The sequence below is a fragment of the Alligator sinensis genome, unplaced genomic scaffold (genome assembly GCF_000455745.1).
Source record: "Alligator sinensis unplaced genomic scaffold, ASM45574v1 scaffold442_1, whole genome shotgun sequence".
Classification (NCBI taxonomy): Eukaryota; Metazoa; Chordata; order Crocodylia; family Alligatoridae; genus Alligator; species Alligator sinensis.
In genome coordinates, this window is record NW_005841829.1 from 3,919,845 (window position 1) to 3,938,430 (window position 18,586).

Consider the following 18,586-nt stretch of genomic DNA (forward strand, 5'->3'; position numbering starts at 1 on the left):
CGCCCGGGGCTGTGGTGGGGGGGGAACCCACCAGCCATCCCTCCCCAGCTCTTCCCCTTCTCTCCTGGAGATCCAGCGAAGCCCCAGCCAGACTTCCCCAAAGCTTGAGGAGTGTTGCAGTCTGCCCCATGTTTGATCTGCCCCCCCCCCTCCCCCCCCATCTGACTAGACTGAAAGGGCAGAGCTGTTATCTGATGGGTGTTCAACTTCCACATTTTCATCAGGCCAGAGGCAGTTTGAAACTTTCGAGAGATGGTATTAACTGCCTGGCTGGGGTGTGGCTGGATATCATCTGAAAAGAGGGTTGGAAAGGAGCTCAGGGAGGACATCTAGTCCACCCCCCCTGGTCAAAGCAGGGCTGTCCCCAGCTAGATCATTCCAGCGGAGGCTCTGTCTACCTGGGTCTGCAAAACCTCTAAGGATGGAGATGCCAAAATGGACCAGGGATCTTGAGAAGACCAAAGAATTGTAGGTAGGGGGAAGTCTAAAGGGAGCCTTGTCTTTCTTTTTGGCTAGGTTTGTGGAAAGAGGGTGGTTACATTCAGGATCTGACAGGAGCCTTCTGAGCTGGCTCTTCCAGTGTATTTTCTGCAGGCATCCCTTCAGACCCAAGCACATGCAGACCCATGCTTGTGAGGAGCGTGTTAATTCAGCCCAACCATGTGGTGTCATGGCACTCAATTCCAGGGCTGCGCATCTCCACTGCAGCAGTGCCTCAGACTTGGTCTGTGCCTCCTTGGCATCGTGACAGCACAGAAAAAAACCCCAAAACTTCAACAATTCTAGTGTCCAAAGTAAAGCTTAAATCATTGTTTCCCTCCCTCCTATACAAGGCTTCATTAATCTGGGATTTGTTTCCTGCAAGGCATTTAAGCATATCATCTTTTGAAGCCCTCCTCTCATGCATTGCTCACAGGGATGCTAAGGTAGTTAGCTAGTTTTTCCTCATATCCTACTTTTTAAGGAATTATAATGTAACCTCTGTGGTAGTTTCCCCCCTCTGTCCTACCTGAATTTCAGCTACAAAATTGAAACATATTTTTTTTTTTTTAATTTAGTTGGTGTTCTGGTGAATTATTACAGGCTGTGACAGTCAAATTCATAAAAAAACCTCCCCCTGAAATCCAATTCCAAATAAACTTCTACTAGGCTGTTTCAGAATTTAGGATGCTAGTAGCCAAAATAGGGTTTCAAATAACTCAGTCGTGGATCCTGAACTGACAAGAAAAGGGACAATAATAATATAAAATATCATAGGGCACACAAATCTTACAAAGAGAGATACATTTATGGCAGAGGAACTGCTACAGTATAAGTCCATTGGATTTGCTTTAGACAAATGCTGTGTTCTGTGTTCTTTAGGGCATGATGTTTTCAAGTCGGCATAAAATTCCTTTGTAGTTCTATATGCAGTGTCGGTTGCACTGAATGGACCAGAGAAACAGAGCGTATGCTCTGAAAATCTAGGGCCTGATCCTCTGCTTGTAGCATCTCCCTATGACTCTGCTAGCAATGCCACGTGTAGTGGGCTGTGGGGAGAGAGGGGAAGGTGGGGGCTGGTAGTCACGAGACAGTAAGAGGACAGAACAGCATGCACTGTGACAGTGAAAAATAGAAGCGCTTGCAGGCAGACAGATTCTTTATCGGCACCAAATCCTGACTGCTCTGGGAGTTCTGCTTGCATAAAAACAGCAGGATCAGGCCTTGTTGGGAAGTCAGGGAGCATAGTACATATTTCAGACCCTGAAGAAAGTCCTTTTTACTTGAAAGCTATTTCCCCAGTAAATAAAGTCTGATGAAGTCCTGCATAATATAACTCGAGGGGATCGAAAAATGTTAGTATCTGCAGCCTGCGGGAAGTGCTGACTGCCCTCAGAGTAGTCGTGCTGACTTCTCTCGGTACAGTTATGCTCTGTTTTTCCGCCCCCCAGGTTTGGCGGGGTACAGGCCACCAGCAAATTGTCAACAGACCATTGGCTATACCAATAACTGAATGATGTACCTAAGAATTTAGGGCTAATTTCTGCAAGGCGTTGGGCACTCTGTCTGACCCCAATCCAGCAAACCACTTGAGTAAATGGATGGCACAAGTCACATGCTTAAAGTTAAGTGTGTGCTTAAAGGTCTGATCCAATGGAATCATTCCATTGGCTTCACTGAGCTTTGGAAGTGGCCCTAAATGCTTGGTGGGAGTGGGGCCAGCATGCTCTGCTCCTTGCTGGATTGAGTCCACAGTCTAGTCTTGTAATTTTTGCTCATAGTATTGCCAGAACTTGCAAAAAGGCAACACTGAGACTTTCTTAAGTAAACATATTTGCAAAAAAAGTATAGCTTTAGCCCTCTTGTATTAGTGCATCTGCTCTTTATTTTAGTGCTTGTTACAAATGATAGGATAGGAATAAAATGTTACATTGGAATTGTGCAAAAGTGCCCTTTAATATAGTACTACAAAAAAGAATGGAGAGGAGGTGGGCAGCTGATTTTCTTTCCCCGGTGTGTAAATCAGCCATAACTCCTTGAAATTCATAGAACTATGGTGGTCTAAAGTCCATGTAGTACACTGGGATCAGAATCAGGTCCTTAGTTGTTTTACTCAGAATAAAAGATAAATCCTGCATTAAGTCTGGGTAAAATTCGGGCCCTGCTGAAGTCCATGACAGGACTACTATTGGGTTCAATAGGGCCAGAGTCTCACCTGTTGTGTAAATTCATTTTTGTGCTATTAGAACAGATGCCATCACAAGACTTAGACTTCAAATTTACCTTCCCTAGAGAGAGGTTAATCCCATGTGACCTCATGCATGGAGGATACTTTCATATAACTCTCCCAAACTTGTAGCCCCTCTTGAGGCAATATTCCCATTGATTTGTGGCAACACTGAAGAGGGAGAGTTTCAAGATGAGGCCAGCAATATGGGAAGTGTGTATTCCTAAAAACAAATGCAATTGTTTTACAATAATGTTTGGGGTTCTCAGTCGCCTACACACATCCTGGGGTTTAAACAGGTTCGTGGAGTTGGGTTTTTAGATGTTTACTGGTAAATATACAAACCCTTTTGAAGACACCACAAAAGCTGTTCTGTCATGAATACTGCTACATTTTAATCTGGACAAAGAGAGCTATTTGAAAATGTCAAGAATATTGTAACAAATCTTTGGACTTTATAGCTATCACTATGCTATCTATCAGCATATGTAGACAAGAACGAAACATTTTTTTTGAAACAGAAACTCCAGATCTCTTGCTCCAAAAGTACAGTCCCCCAATCCCTTAGGTTAAGAAGAATCTCATGTATTTTGTAGCACTTGTATAGGAATTAGACTCAAACTGGGCAATTCTAATTCTGTCCAGTAGAGGAAAACAATACATGTCCATAGAAAATTAATTAACAATACATTCAATGTTTTTACACCAAGGAACAGACTGGAAGGTTGTATAGATTGTCATGTTCACATGCAACTCTTTGAACCAGAAGAAATGAAGAGCTGCCAAATATTTTTTTCCACTTGGGTGATTTCAGAAATATTAGCTATTCTCCTTTTTAAAAACAAAATTAAAGTGTACCCTTGCTCCCAGTGATATCAAGAGGAGGGCAGGGAACTGCCACTGACTTCAGCTGGAGGAAAAACTGGCCATAAATCCTGTTCTAATTTGGTTGTGAGCTTTTTTTCTTCCTATTTAGTTGGTTTAAAGGGTTTTTCCTTCTCCAACGATTGCTCATTCTCTCAGGGAGCCGGTGGACGAGGTGCTCCAAATTCCCCCTTCACTGTTGACATGTGGAGGTTGCCAACAGAACATCGGGGACCGCTATTTCCTGAAAGCCATTGATCAGTACTGGCATGAAGACTGCCTCAGCTGTGACCTGTGTGGGTGCAGACTCGGAGAGGTGGGGAGACGACTGTACTATAAACTGGGCAGAAAACTCTGCAGGAGAGACTATCTCAGGTACAGAGTCCCTCTATCTGACAACATTCTGCTCTTGTTTGCTTTCTTTCTGAAGTTTCAAAGTTAGTTACAAATTTAGAATGAAGGTTGGATCCCCAGTGCTGCATAAGAACTGCAAGGAATTTGCCATGATTAATTTATTCCTAAAATATAAAGGCTGAGGGCAGTTACAGATATGGTACCATGTTTGAGTGGTGCTGCCCAGATCCACAGCTTCAACATAACTAGGTGGTTTCGGTGCCTGCATGGGAACACCTTCAGTAGGTGTCATAGGAAATGGTGTTGGAAATTCAATAAACAGACTCTTTCCTTTTAGTCGGTAATGAGCCAATGTCCTACAATGGTTTGAAGAGTATTTTGGTTCTGCAGGTGTTGCCTTTTGGATTCAAGGATATTATAACTGAAGCCCTGAGGACAATTGGTGATGAAAGATCTTTTGGCAAATTTGTAAAAATAAGGTGTCTTGGTGCCTTGGCCAAATTCCATATCTGCCATTACCATAATACCACTTAGATAAGAGATTCTTTACTTAACTGAACTACTGTGTGATGTTTCTGTGCATTTATTATCTGGTAGAGTGGCTGTCTTTCAGCAGTGAGTGAATTAATCCCTGTTTCTAATTTTGTGCTTCAATTTGTAGTTTTCTAGGATTCCTCAGGCTGCAAGGCACTACACTTATACAGTCCTATCATATTAAAATAATTACGCTCCCAGCTTAAGAAAGCATCCTGTTAACTTGAAGTCAGAAGGATAAGAATGTACTTAAACATCGCCTTGTATACAAGTGTTTTGTTGGTTTTTTTGTCAATCCGATCTTAATAGTTTTTGTGTTAGTAAATCACTGTCCATTTTGCACTTACAAGTATTGATAAATAAGATGAGTTCAATTTTATATATTTTCCATTAACTTGATTATAAAGAGCCTGCATGTTCCATGTTCTTGATTACAGTTAAAGCATATTGATTTTTGATATGCTAGGTATATATGCTTTTGCTCTGCTAGGCTTGCTGTGCTAGGCATATATGCTTGTTATAATGGAGAAATTGGCCCCAATAATGAGACAGGCTGTAAATCTCCTGTGTATGTAATATTCTAACAACGATCCAGTCCTACTTCCACTAGCTGAATACTTGGTAACTTTTTAAATGAAAGAGTAACAGACCAAAGGAACAAGATTACTAAATCTCTATGCTATTTTCTATGCTGGGTGTTTTCAGTTATTTAAGTGTAATGTGTTCATCAGCTGTCTTGAGTTAATGAAAAATTTCACAACCTTCAGGTAATGTTAACATTATTTTTATTGGCAGAAGTGAACAGTGACATCTTCTGGCAGAGAAAATAAATGATTTCTTTTTCTTTTAGGTCTCTTAGTTCAGTAGGTTTTTGTTTTCCAAACCAGGCAGGTTATTTGAAGCAGGCTGTGTCTATAAGTACAGTAAAAAATATGTGAGGACAAATGGTTCTAAAATTAGTATGGCAACACAGAGAATGTAATTACATGAGAAAATATTTCAAACAAGTAATATTCAGCGTTTCCTCTACTTTATCAAACGTAATAAAAACACATTCTGCTTGTTTACTAATAGCAGGATTTATAAACTCCACAAGCTTCAACCTGCATTAGAAGATGACATTCATTATGTTGTCACACACAGTTGAACAGGTCATACTGTTCCAGTTGAGAGCAGCAATACATGCTGTGAGAGGGATATATATGTAGAGCATTCATTACAGGGTCCTTTTAATAGACAACATAATAATGTCTCAACAGGGTTTCTCAATATGGATGAAAAAGCAAGCCAGATAAGAAAATCCTTTGGGCTAGAATAGATTTCTAAAGGGTGATAGAGTCCATCTTTCTGAAACATAGCAGAGTCATTCATGAGTATAGAAGTCTTTGAATCTGAAGGGATCTCAGAAAGGCAACAAAACTAGATCGTGTGTCACACGATCACAGCGTCTGGCAACCCTGTCTTTTAACTGCATAGTAAGGAATAATAGCAACATTTATCAACCAGAATGTAATTTCTATTGCTGGATGAGGGGAGATGCAAGTATTAGGATGGTACACATTTGTTTTGAGATTCAGATAGGTGTCACTCCCATTGAAGTAACTCATCATCTTTCAGGATCAGGCTTTTTTTACTTTTTATCATAAAAAAGCAAGTATATTCTTTTGAAAAGTAGGCAAGATATATGATTCTGACAAATTTTCACTCCTGCCTTTGGGACCACAAGTTTTGAGTACCCTTGGTTGAAAGATTTTACCAAACACATGTTTAAACTTCTACGTATCCTTGTAATGCAAGTGTAACAGTGCAACACTGGTTTCTGATGTTGTGTCTAAATTTTGCTTTGATTCCCACCCCACTTTTCTTCAAGAGTACCTTGCTCAACTCTTTGTTGTTTCTTTAGGCTCTTTGGCCAAGATGGCCTCTGTGCTTCCTGTGACAAGAGAATCCGAGCCTATGAGATGACCATGCGGGTGAAGGACAAGGTATACCATCTGGAATGCTTCAAATGTGCTGCTTGCCAGAAACATTTTTGCGTTGGTGATAGATATCTCCTCATCAACTCGGACATAGTATGTGAGCAGGACATCTATGAGTGGACTAAGATAAATGGGATGATATAGCCAAGACATGCCTCATGGTCTTCAAAAGGCAGTTCACAGGTGACACAAATTCATAGCTACAGTGAGGAGATAATCACTTAAGCTATGTTTTTTGTCTAGAGTGTTGGGGGGGGGGGATAGGGGGGAGTACTGCAGAGTAGACCCTTATCAGGCAGTGCTACATAGAATCTAAACTACATATAAATGAAGAAAAGAAGCTGAAGCAATAGCAAATAGACTGACTTCTATTAGCAAAGGTGTATTGACAATAACTGACATTATCAGCCATGTGGGGTGAGAGTCAGGGAACAAATTGGGTGTGATAATGAATTCTCATAACTGGAAATTCAGTAGTGACTTGTTATGTAAAAAGATATTATGACTTTGATACCTGCAGACTAGGATTGTGCAATTGATTTTTTTTTTTTTTTTTTTAAATCTTTTTTTAGTTACACAGTTTAGACAATAGTTCCCAGTGTAGACAGGAAAGATACTGGAGAGAAAGGGCCAGTCATTTATTTGGTCAGATTCCCCAAGGCCTTAAATTTTGGATGGGACAGCAAGTGACTTTTCTGCATGGTACTTTTTCCCCTGAGAATGAAAAATGCATCCTTTAGCTCCAAACAATTCTTTAAGTAAATTCTAATGAATAGCTGTTTCCAGACACCACTGTTTCAAGATGAGATGTTCCGCAGATCATTTCTATACAAATATAAATCTAAAGAGTTGTTCAACTATTTTATTAACGTAGATTATATCAATAAAGTATTTGTTGTGTGTAGTAATAATCTGCAGCTTTAATAAAAATGACAGAAAGTTTAAGTGTTGTTTCTTTTGACAACATACAATGGCTTGAAGCTGATTTGGATGTAGTAGGCCTATTTATTTCATTTATTTGCAGTAGGACTCATACATTTGGAGCATTCTTGACTCTTATTAAACTTCCCAAGTGTGTGTTCCAAAGCATTAGTCTAAAGCAATGACATAGGAACCTAAGCTGGCCTGAGTGGGTTTCATGGAACTCTTCTTTATGAGGAAGAAGTGGTGTGACCCAAAGGATATTCTGGAGTTGGCTGCCAAGCAGAGAAGGCCATTGTTGAGTTGCCTCACAATAAAAGCCAGAGGCTGTGTGAATGCAAAGGAGTTCATGAGGAAGAAGGGTCTCCAAAGAATCTGGCCGGACCTGCTTTCTTTCAGATTGGCTTGTAAGAGATCTACAGGCAATCAGAACCTCACGGTGTTTAGAAAGAATTACATTCAGGTCCCTTCCTTCAAAGCTATAGGCTCCTCACCAGATTTGTTCAAAGATTTATCATCATCTGTGCTACTGTTATAGGAAAGAAGACTAACCAGTATGTGATCTACTCAGAAGAAGATAGATGTTCATGCCTACACTGGCCAACACTAGAGTTTAGGTAGAATTCAGGGTCCTAACCACTTGGACAACTCCTTGCCCAATTGTTTTTACTATAGTCATCATCAAAGGGCTCACTCGTTTATCACAAGTTGTAACTAGTCCCTACATATAATGTTTTACAATGAATGTTGTCAGAGTCAAGTTCTCTTCCTGGATAGAGTCTATAGTGCAAAGGAGCAGAAAGCTAGCAAATCTTTTTTCTTACCTTAGAAGGATGGATCCAAGTATAGGGACAAAATAAAGATGTGGTAGTAGAAAGAAAGCGTGGTAAGAGTCCTGTTTGGTCAAGTTGTTTTCAAGGGGTTATGCTGACATCTGAGTCCGTAGGGAGCTGATGTAATTAAACAATTCTTTGTACTCTTAAAACCCTTTGAACTATTTCCCAGACTAAGGCAGAAACATAACTAGCCACAGGTCAGGGATTTATAGCTGTGACCTTGCCACAATATCAATGGCTTCTATCAAGTGTTGAGCAAAGATGGACTTCTCTGCCAGCCTACACATCTGACTGATAGCATTTCCTAATAAGCATGAGAGAGGAGTGCTAGAGATCCTGGATCTTGGTGTACATAATGACTTTCAAACTGGAGGGTCCCTGAATTGTTGCTACATGTTTTCACTACGTTGTACCTTGCTGATGGTTACAAACTTCAGTTGACAGATTTGTTTATGTTAGTGGAAACCTGTAACAAAGTTAGGATTTTGACTTCTCTCTACTGCCACAAAAAGAGTTGTTGTGCCAGATACAGATCTTATTTTAAATAATGTAAATTTGTAGTAACTTCCTGGAAGTCATTGGAGTTATACCTGTATAATACCAGTGTTGGGGAATTCAGGAGTATGATTTTGTTTAATCCAAATAGATGAAAGTGTGGGTACTTAATTTCTGCTCACTTCATAGTGTATATTTTATGTATCTGGCTAATACATCTGATATCCTTAAACAGGTTTCGTTTCAGTCTTCTTCATCATGTCTCCAGTCCAACCTTTCTATATAGCCTGCTCCCAATATTCTGTACAGGCCTCTGCTTCTGGTGTTGGTGTCTTGTGGGATGCTTCAGCCACTTGCCACCCCTTGGACCTGCATGGGCTGATATGCCTCACACACCCCCAGGGATGGCTCTGGCTACAGGGCATCTCAGGAGATGATCCATGGTTTTTTCTGACAAATGCATTGGTTGGTTGCATAGAGGTCCCATGATTTCATGAGAAAGTTTCATCTGCCAAGACCCACTATCAATCTGTTCAGGCTCTGCCATGTGTGCCATTTGTAGTCAGAACTGGATGCTAACTCCTCACTGGGGTTAATTACTTCTGACTCCATTCAATAGCTTTGTTGCCTAGTTTCTCTCATTCTTTTTGCCAGAAGGTAGTTCTGGCTGATTCTAATGATGTGGTCAATGGTATGGTAGAAGGCAAAAATTTGTTTCTCTATGAGAAACAACAGTGTGCTGGTTAATGTACATATAGCGGGTGGTGGTTGGCTGCGTCGTGGACCTGCCAGTCAACATCACCTGCTACTTTCCTTCTGATGTAAGGGGGTGCTATGTTAGATAGTGTGTATAGGCAGGGAACTGGTAGATTATGCAACCTGTTATCATTCTGCATGTATCATTTAGGGTGGTGTCAATATTTACTGTGATTTAGTTTCAATGATACTATATAATAAAGAGGCTTATCTGAGATGCCAATACAAATTATTTCACTACCAGCTGAATTGATATTAAGTAGATTAATACTGAACAATGTTTTCAATAGCCCAGGGACATTGTATATGGTTTTATGTTGTAAATAGGGGGATGAAATTTAGATGATCTGTATTTTCTTCACTCCTCTAAGAGTGATTTCTCGTGTGACCCTTTGTAAATCATTTAAATATTCTATCTTGAATCTCACTATACAAAATATTCTTAGGCATGGGTGACTGGTGCCTCCTAAGTCTGGGGGGGGCGGGGGTCCCCAGCAGCTGATCGCTGAGCACGGAACTACCAGCAGTGAAACCAGCGAAACCCGAAGTGCACTTCTGCCAGCACTTCTGGTTTCGCAGCTGGCACTTCCAGGGGGTGTACGACCAGTCTTGTGGGGGGTCTCACCCCTTACACATCACCATTGTTCTTGGAGATACAGTCTTCTCCCATTCTTCTGATGTGGCTGATGCACTGCAACCTTTTCTTCTTGACAGTGGTTTCTAGGTGTGTCAATCCTACACACTTCAATACCTCTGTATTTGGTATTTTGTCCTCCCACTTTATTTTCAGTATTTGACATAGACATCTCATGTGGCTGTAGAAGGCAGGGTTGCCATCTATGGTGGTACCACGATGTGTGCAAAAATGATATGAAGTCATTCAACATCAGTGTAGAAAGCTGGGAGGTGCGCGCAGAATCCTGTCTGATCTGGAGGGAACATCTGGGTGCAACTCCACATGAAGTGGCTTTGATCCAGAAGATGGAAGTAAAGCAAAAAAGAAGAAAGCAGCATGCTATAAATTGGACTCCAATTTAGACAATATATGGATCTGTGAAACTTGTAACAAGCTGTGTCACTTTCAAATTGAGTTTGTCAGTCACAAACAGATTAATCAGGCATCCAACTAGACCTCTTCCATGTACACCATGATCCAGAGGATTGACGTTGCCTGCTAGGAAATATTCTATACCATGAGTTTCCAAACTATAAAATGGGAATAATAACATTTCTTTTGTTATAGTCCTTTACCATCCGTAAAAGGGCATTCGAACAAGTAAAACTTGATCCTTATTTATTTGGGAAGTTTTTTCATTGTAATATAAAACATAAATTTAAACCACTAATGTATTTATATTGTTATGGCATTGCGTGTGTGTGTGTGTGTGTGTATATGCACACCAAACAAAAGTCACTCGTGCCAGAATAGAGGCATCCAGATAGTTACACAATTACTCTCATAGCAGTATAACTACCTATGTCAGTATAACTGGGAAGATTTTCCTCATGTAGATAAACACTAACACATCATGAAACAGGTCACGTGTATGAGGGGTTGGGGATTAGAATAGAGGAAAATAAGCAACTATGAAATATTAAAAGCATAAGAGAATGCCACCCTCCCCTCTGTGAACTGCCTTATTGGAGGTACTTTCTCCCTTCCACATTCCTTCCTCATTCCTGTAAGTTGCTTTGACTGTTATTACTGTTCTCTGTGTAAGCTACATGCATTTGCTCACTGATTTGGTAAATCAGTGTAAATTGTGGTTTATAACCCACACTGGTTTTTCTACTCACTTTCCTTTCAGGCATAACTGAAATTACTCTTAAGTCATTGGTGAACTTAGTTTCCTTAATCCATGGAGAAAGGGATTCCTATCCCCTTAAGAAAAAGAAGCATTACCGTGATGGGTTAATTTAACACACATTTTATTTCCAGCCCCTCTGCAACTATATTCTTTAAAGCAGGACATCTCTCCAGCAATTACAGGAAAAGAAAATGTTCCATCAACAATGGCAAAAATAAAAACAGAAATGATTTTAAAATGGCAAGAGGGTATGTATAATGCTATGAACATTACCTCATCAGCTGCTATTCAAATGCACTGTCCTTTAGACATATTTAATATCAGCATTATTTTAAAAGGCATATCATCATTCAAGATTTTCTTTCGTTGTCCCCATTATTCAATGTCGTGGTAAGAAGATGAGAGCATTACCATCAATATCACTTTTTAATTCCATGCCCTTGAATAAGGGCAATAAGAACCCAGCATAATAGAGTTTTCAGCAGAGAGAGTAAATGGGAAGCAGTTGTTAATGCAATATCTTTCCTGAGTGCAGGGTACAGCAGCTGTCTCTCCCATCTTTTTTCTCAAGGTAATACTGTGCTTCCAATTGTCATTATATCCAAGAATCAAATTATTTGAATTCAGAACACATCAGCACAAAACTGAAGACTCCCTGCCAATTTTGTAGCCTGCTTGGAAGAGAACATCACGGAGCATCACTCATTTATATGACTGCCAGTCTGATGCTGTAAATTCAGAAAACAAGAAGGCCTCAGGTGCTATACTTTAACATGTATTTTGGCTCCTGAATCACTCTCCTACCCCCACACCTACCACACATAAGGTAAGATTTCATCTCCAAGAGCCAAGGCTTTCAAATACATGTTAAAGAGGCTTTCAGACTTTTAATGGCCTGAATGTAAATTGAAAATGAGAATATTAAGTCTATTAATTGATAGCAGTAACTTGTAATGGTAGAAGATTCATGACACATGGACAAGTAATCTGCAAAGATTTTTGTTGCTTTAAAAATACAAAGCAATAGCAATTGATTTAATTTGTAGCAGATTCATTTTATTCATAGAGGATACTGCACTGCAGGCAATGGACATTTTAATGGATGTTGGAACAAATCATGTATCCTTCTGTTGCAAGCCAAAATAGAAACTATAAAAAGCTCTGGAATAGAGATACTATATCAGAGAGATACTGTATCAGAGAAAATTTGAAAAAAAGGTCATCAAATTAAGATTCAAAAGTGGTATCAATCAGATGAAGGTTAAACTGCTGCAAGGTTAAGCCTAATCACAAGCAACCTGTGTCATCCTGCTGGGAGTCGTTCTGTAACAGTCTAATGAGAGGTCGTCTCCTTGAAAAGTACATAATATCGCAGAAGAACTCTGAGAGAATCATTAAGTAAAACAATTTGCATGTCCATAACACAGTCCATCCAAGGATCTCTAAGCATTTTACAGATATTAATGCATTATGCTTCCAGCTGTAAAGATTATAAGTGCCACCTTTGGATGACAAAACCAAGGCACAAACCCAGTGCTACCCAACCTGCCAGCCCTGTAGGCTGGACGAGGGGTGTGTTGTCTGTCTACAGGCCAGATTCCATGTGGGACTGGCACATAGGGTTGGTCTACGGGTATGCCTGCCTGACCTTGAATGCCCAGATCTAGCCTTAGACCAACACGACTACAACCTGCACCCCTGCAGATCTAGCCATGCATTGGAGCAACTCCATACAGTGCATTCTAGCATACAGGGCCACATTATCCAGCCCACAGAGCTCCCCACAGGTCTGGAAATTTGGGGTGAGGGAGCCATGGCAGCATTCATTGATGCTCTCCTGCTGCCAAATTTCCAGACCTGTGGGGACCCCTGTAGGCCAGGTGACACAGCTCCACAGTTTTGAGTGGAGCAACAAAGCAATATTGCACAGCAAGTTTATAGCATTGCTGAAAAGAAAACATAGAACACTTGACTCTCAGGGCTTGTCTATGCTGTAGCTGTAGCCTGTCCCAGCACTGGAGGGCCTGAGCATACCCTGCCCATCTGATAGGGCAGGGTGACCAAGGCAACCACCCTAGGCACCAATTTGGGGGTTGGGGTGGGTGAAAAAAATGGTTGCTACTGGCAGCCACGCAACAGTGATCACAATTGTGTTGGTGGTGCAGCAGCAACTGCAATTTGCTGCCTGGCCGCATCACTATGCTGCCGCATCTGAGCCTGCAGACTTGCTCCAGGCCTGGATATTCCCTAGTGAGTGTGCTCCAGGCTTGTTCTCAACATCTGGTCTCAGCTCAGGGGCTGAAAACTGAGGTGCTGGAAAAAGGTGGTGAAGAAGAGTCCAGAGCAGCCACTGTCAGACACTTCTATCTCTAGAGCTTGTGGACTAAAGGGGGCAGGTCATAAGCAAGGTGTGCTCAGGTCGTCCAACACTGGGATCCATCACTGCTACAATATAGACAAGCCTGAGTTAAACTACTAAACCAAATACTGTATTTTTTTGCATCTCTGGTTATATGGATATTGTTATTTGCATAGCCTCACGTGCTCTGTATCATTGCGGATGTTAATCCTGCAGCAAGTTTCCTGAATTCTGCAATATGCTGGTGGACATTTTGTGGCAGCTGCAAACATTTTAAATAGAGACTTTTAGTGCATTAACTATGACAGTGAATAATGCAGCAATATATACTCAGCTACTAGCAGAACAGGTCACTTGATGAAAATGATTGACTCACCTGGGTAAAGCTGAGCAAGTACATAAGTGTGTACAGAGTATCCATGAGGGCAGATGACTGTGGAGTGATATGGTTGAGAACTGCCCAAGTTTAGTGGTTCTTGCACTCATAGGGAACTAGAGGTTCATCTTCTGCTAGAACAAACAAGCATAATGATAGCATCTGATGAAGTAACCTCTTGTTCACAAAGGCTATGCATCTCTGATTCAGTTAGTCTATAGGTGCATCTCTACCCTGCTTTCTGCCTGACTTCAGGCTAATGCAGCTAACTACTTCTCTCACCTAATGAACTGTACTACTTGAGTTGTTTTACACAGGAGTAGTCATATTTTATTACTGTAATGCCCCCCATGATCTGTTCTTCTAGTGAAGCGTTTGGAACAGTTGAAGAAGAGGTCATTGTTAAGGGATCCATCCAACCTTTACTCAGTGCTATGGCTAGTAAAAAATTTCCATCTACAACATTTTCCCATTTAAAATGGAATTTTTACCTAATCTAAATTTTCCATGAAGAACACTTTACACTAAAATAACTAAACATTCAAATTTCGGATTTCCATCCCTAAAGCCTTCTTTTTTTAAACAAAAGCTGAAATTTATGTGAATAAACAAACACTACACTATCTTACCATCTCTATTCATTTACGAGTATACTCTGAGGGAGCGCCTACATGAGACGCTATGCTACCATAGGGATGAGCTACGGTGACGTAGCTTGTTGCTGTGGCAACGTAGTGTCAGTGGGCATGAACTGTGATGCTGATGCTACTGCGCAGTAGCAACGACCTACTGTGCACTAGCTTGTTGCTGCTGCACTGTAGGGTTGGAAATGACTTGTGCACCGCTGGGACTGAACGTAGCAGTGGTTACTGCACAGTCTCCAGCTTTTTGAATGTCTGTACTTAGCCTTAGTATTTGCTAAAGCAAGTACCAAATAACTGAGCAGTAACAACTGGGCAGTTGGGCGCATGTGTAGATGTGTCTTCAGTCAGCACAAGAAAGGTCAAATTTGTGCTTGGATTAATTCTTGGGTTAATTCAGTTGAAGTCAATAATCAGATGAATGTAGCTGCAGGAGTTTTACTTATACGTTGGTTCTCACTGGAGTAGGGTGGTGGCAGTACTGTAACTGTAGCTGCTGGGGTCAGTGTAAGGACCCTTGCCCTATCATATTTTACAGGAGTGTAAAATACACTTTTTACTTGTTGTTTAAGGACAGTCTCATACTAGGACTGCTAGATGTCACACTGTGTGACAGAGCCTTCAGAAGGCTGCTTGGGTTTTTTAATTATTTTGCTCCAGTTAAAATTCAGTTCACTTTTCTTTTTTTCTTGTTTTGTTCAGTAAGATTTTGTGAGTGAAAAGGATATGAATGAAGTCTGAAAGGCACAAACGGCTTTTTCTTCTCCTTTTTGTTAATTATGTCAGCATTCTGTCTGAAGGACAAAAAGCATCACTCCTGTGTAAAAGCTGCCAGATGGTTGCCAGGCTACTAATGATTGGAAGGGCCAGATTAGCCAAATCCTGCTGGAGGCACAGGTGCAGCAGGTTAGCAAATGGGAACCTGAGACAGGAAACAGGGGTTAAACCCCCCCCCCCCCCCCCAAAAAAAAAAACCTGAAAGTGGCCAAGAAGGAAGCTGAGGAGACACTGGCACTGGCTTTAGGTGCTCTGAGGCTCAAGTACCCACTGAAAAAAATTAGTGGGTGCACAGCACTCACAAGTCATGGCTAACTGCTTGCAGATGTTAACCACCCCCACCCGCAACCCCACCCCAAAACAAAACAAAACATGCTTTACCAGAAGAAGCAGCACATTTCTTCAACCTGGCTCTGCACTATCTGTAAAGATTGGCTGCTTCAGCAGGGCTTTTTGGCACTTTTAGCTAAAGCTGATTCAATCAACTATTAGATAAAAGTGCCAAAAAGCCTCACTAAAGCCCAATCTTTATAGATGCTGCAGACTTAGAGCCAGGTTGAAATAACATCCTACCTCCTCTGGGCATGCATGTGGCTTGGCATGGTAACCCGCCAAGTTTAAATTGCCATTCTGTTTTGGTTTTTTATGTCTGCAAGTACCTACTGGCAAAAACCAAAGTCGGTTCCTATGTAAGGAGAGGGGTGTTGGTACATAGCTGACTAGTGGTTGGCAATTTTTCTTTGGGATAAACTCCTTGTGGTATCATTTACATTTAGCACATATTCTCTTTATAAATATGAGCCAGATATTTGGTGTGTGTCATGTATTGTCTCAATACTCAGATGTATTTTCTCCCCCCTTTAGCCCTAGTGGTTTGGACTGAGCTTGTTATATGATGGGGCAGAGAGCTTCAGCTACCCTTTCTTCTGACATTGTGGTCAAACAGAAATTTCTTGCCTGGTAGAAAGCAAGTCCTTTAAATGGGCAGCTGAGCTGTAGACATTGCATCAATTGAAACATCAGAGAATAGTCTCCTGATTCTTGTCTGCATCCTGCACACCCTTCCATTAGTACTATGGCCTGCATTTGATGTTGAGTATTATTACCAATGTCAACCAATATGCTAATCAGCTTTTTTGTATCCTCACAGTGATTTAAGATACATTGTCTGCTACTCTTTCCTTTATTTTTTAAGGAAACTAGCCCAATGAAAATGGAATTATCCTGCAGAAAGAAAAATAAACCCCAACCAGTCAGGGTCCTCAAGCATTCTAAGCACTGCCTATGACAGTGCTGACATTTCAAGGCAATAACCCCCTGAAATACCTACGATGGATAGTTTAGATTCATCAAAATGAGGGCCCTTTAGAATTCAGGGCAATTCTCTTGCCATGTTACAAAGGAATGATTTGAAATACTGTAGTTATGCTTTATTTATGCCCAGAAGGTGAGTGGGCCCAAGGAGCCTTGGTGCAGTTCCTCTGAAATGGTTGGAGTTAGATCAGGGGTGAATTTGACCTAATATGTGAATGAGGAGTATGCTATTTGGCTGATAAGGAACTGAGAATGTGCATCAGCACACAGTTTGTTTATATTGTAATAACTGTTTTTGAGTACTACTATGGAAAGAGTCTGGTCTGCATTGGATAGATAAGGGTTCTTACCAGAAGGGATGACCAGAGGCCACATGAGTCCCCCTGAGAACTTCAAAAGAGGAGCCCTCATTGAGAATGGATGACTCAAAAAACACTTAAGGAGCTCTGGTGACTTTTATCTCTATGTCACCTCTTCAAACCCAGACCAAGCCAACAGAAATCTAGAGTTGTTGCTATCTGATGATTGTTAGGTGGACTCAGTTTTTTGTTTCCACTGAACAGGTGTCTGCATTCTAAGAAATCACCAACATGGTTGTGACTAACTGGCAACCTTGTTGATAAAAATGAGCTGATGTCTTGCTCTTATAAACAGTCCCTTTGGGTCAGAGAGGAAGCACAATAAAGAGGCAGTGTGGGAAAATATGCATGGTCACCCCATACATTCCATAGTTAAAAACAGAGCTTCATTTTCCAGGCTTTCAATGTAGTGTTAAATACACGGGCACATTTAAATAATTAGGGTTCTAGTACTCTCTATGAGATCATCAAAATTATGCCACATTAAGGCTTATTGCTGATGGGGTCTTTTACAGTTCACAGATGTCCAGGGCTATATCATCTTATTAGCATCATGAGTCATCCAAAGTGACAAGCGTTGCAAGTAAAAGGAGCAATAAATAGTCCTGAGGCTCCATTACTCCTTCCTTAACCCAAATTAAGAGTGGAATTAACTTTCTTATGCAGAATGACACTTAAAATGTCTTCTGTGAACTCTACCAATGTTAATCTACAAAAACAAATGAGCACATAAAATAAAAAGATATTGTATTGCTCTGAGATGAGGCCATCTACTGACCATTCAGTGCACTGTGATTCTGTACTGCATTATCTGATTTACACTTCTGGAAGCAAAGGCCTTGTCTTTCTCTAAGTTATTTGGAGTTTCCAGGATACTGCTGATCACCTGTACAAAAAACAAGCCCTGACTATTTTTTTGGCACTCAACAACATTAATGTTTACAGTTGTAGTGGTCTCTTACATTCTGGTTTTAAGGAAAGAACACTAGGTGAAAAAACCCCCAGCTCAGAACTGAGCAGATGTGCAAGAAAAAAAGTTGTTTTTGACAATTTGTATCCCTGTGAACTCTGTCTGTCTGAAGAGCCCAGTATATTACAAACATCCACCAATTAGTATTCCCAGTTTCACCAGAGCTACATAAAAGTTTTAGACCTATTTTAAAGTCTATAAGTTTGGTAGTCAGCTTTAGTGCCCTTGATTAGATAACATAGGAATCTACATTCCAAACTGTGCAGCCCAGAAGAGGAGTAGAGGTGGCTTCATGCTACCTTTCATGTGCTTTCAAAACTCTGGGCAGGTGCAGGAGATGCATAGCTATCAATTATTTAGAGCAGTTCCATGGAGCCATCTGGCAACTCAGAATCATCTGAACACAACTACTACGGACAAACTACTCCTGTCCTTGACATTCCTCTAAGTCAGGGGCTGCAAGATTCAGTGGTCTGATGCTATTATAGTCTGGGTCCTAAACCAGCAGGAAATTACTCCGGGGCAGATTTTTTCCC

General features: G+C 40.9%; 1 protein-coding gene and 1 long non-coding RNA gene across 2 annotated transcripts in view; one reads left to right on the plus strand and one right to left on the minus strand.

Moving 5' to 3' along the window:
* The window catches only part of LMO2 (LIM domain only 2), a 7,859-nt gene extending 479 nt beyond the window's left edge, over window positions 1–7,380 (plus strand). Inside the window, exons 2-3 of the mRNA XM_006014667.3 lie at window positions 3,731–3,946; window positions 6,363–7,380. Coding sequence (XP_006014729.1) covers window positions 3,731–3,946; window positions 6,363–6,582 — 436 coding nt within the window. The 3' untranslated portion in view covers window positions 6,583–7,380. The remainder of the gene's footprint in view (window positions 1–3,730; window positions 3,947–6,362) is intronic.
* Window positions 7,381–13,462: 6,082 nt separating this feature from the next.
* Window positions 13,463–18,586, minus strand: part of LOC112549176 — a 13,145-nt gene continuing 8,021 nt past the window's right edge. Inside the window, exons 3-4 of the long non-coding RNA XR_003092523.1 lie at window positions 13,990–14,120; window positions 13,463–13,875 (exon numbers count right to left, since the gene is read on the minus strand). This is a non-coding gene — a long non-coding RNA (uncharacterized LOC112549176). The remainder of the gene's footprint in view (window positions 13,876–13,989; window positions 14,121–18,586) is intronic.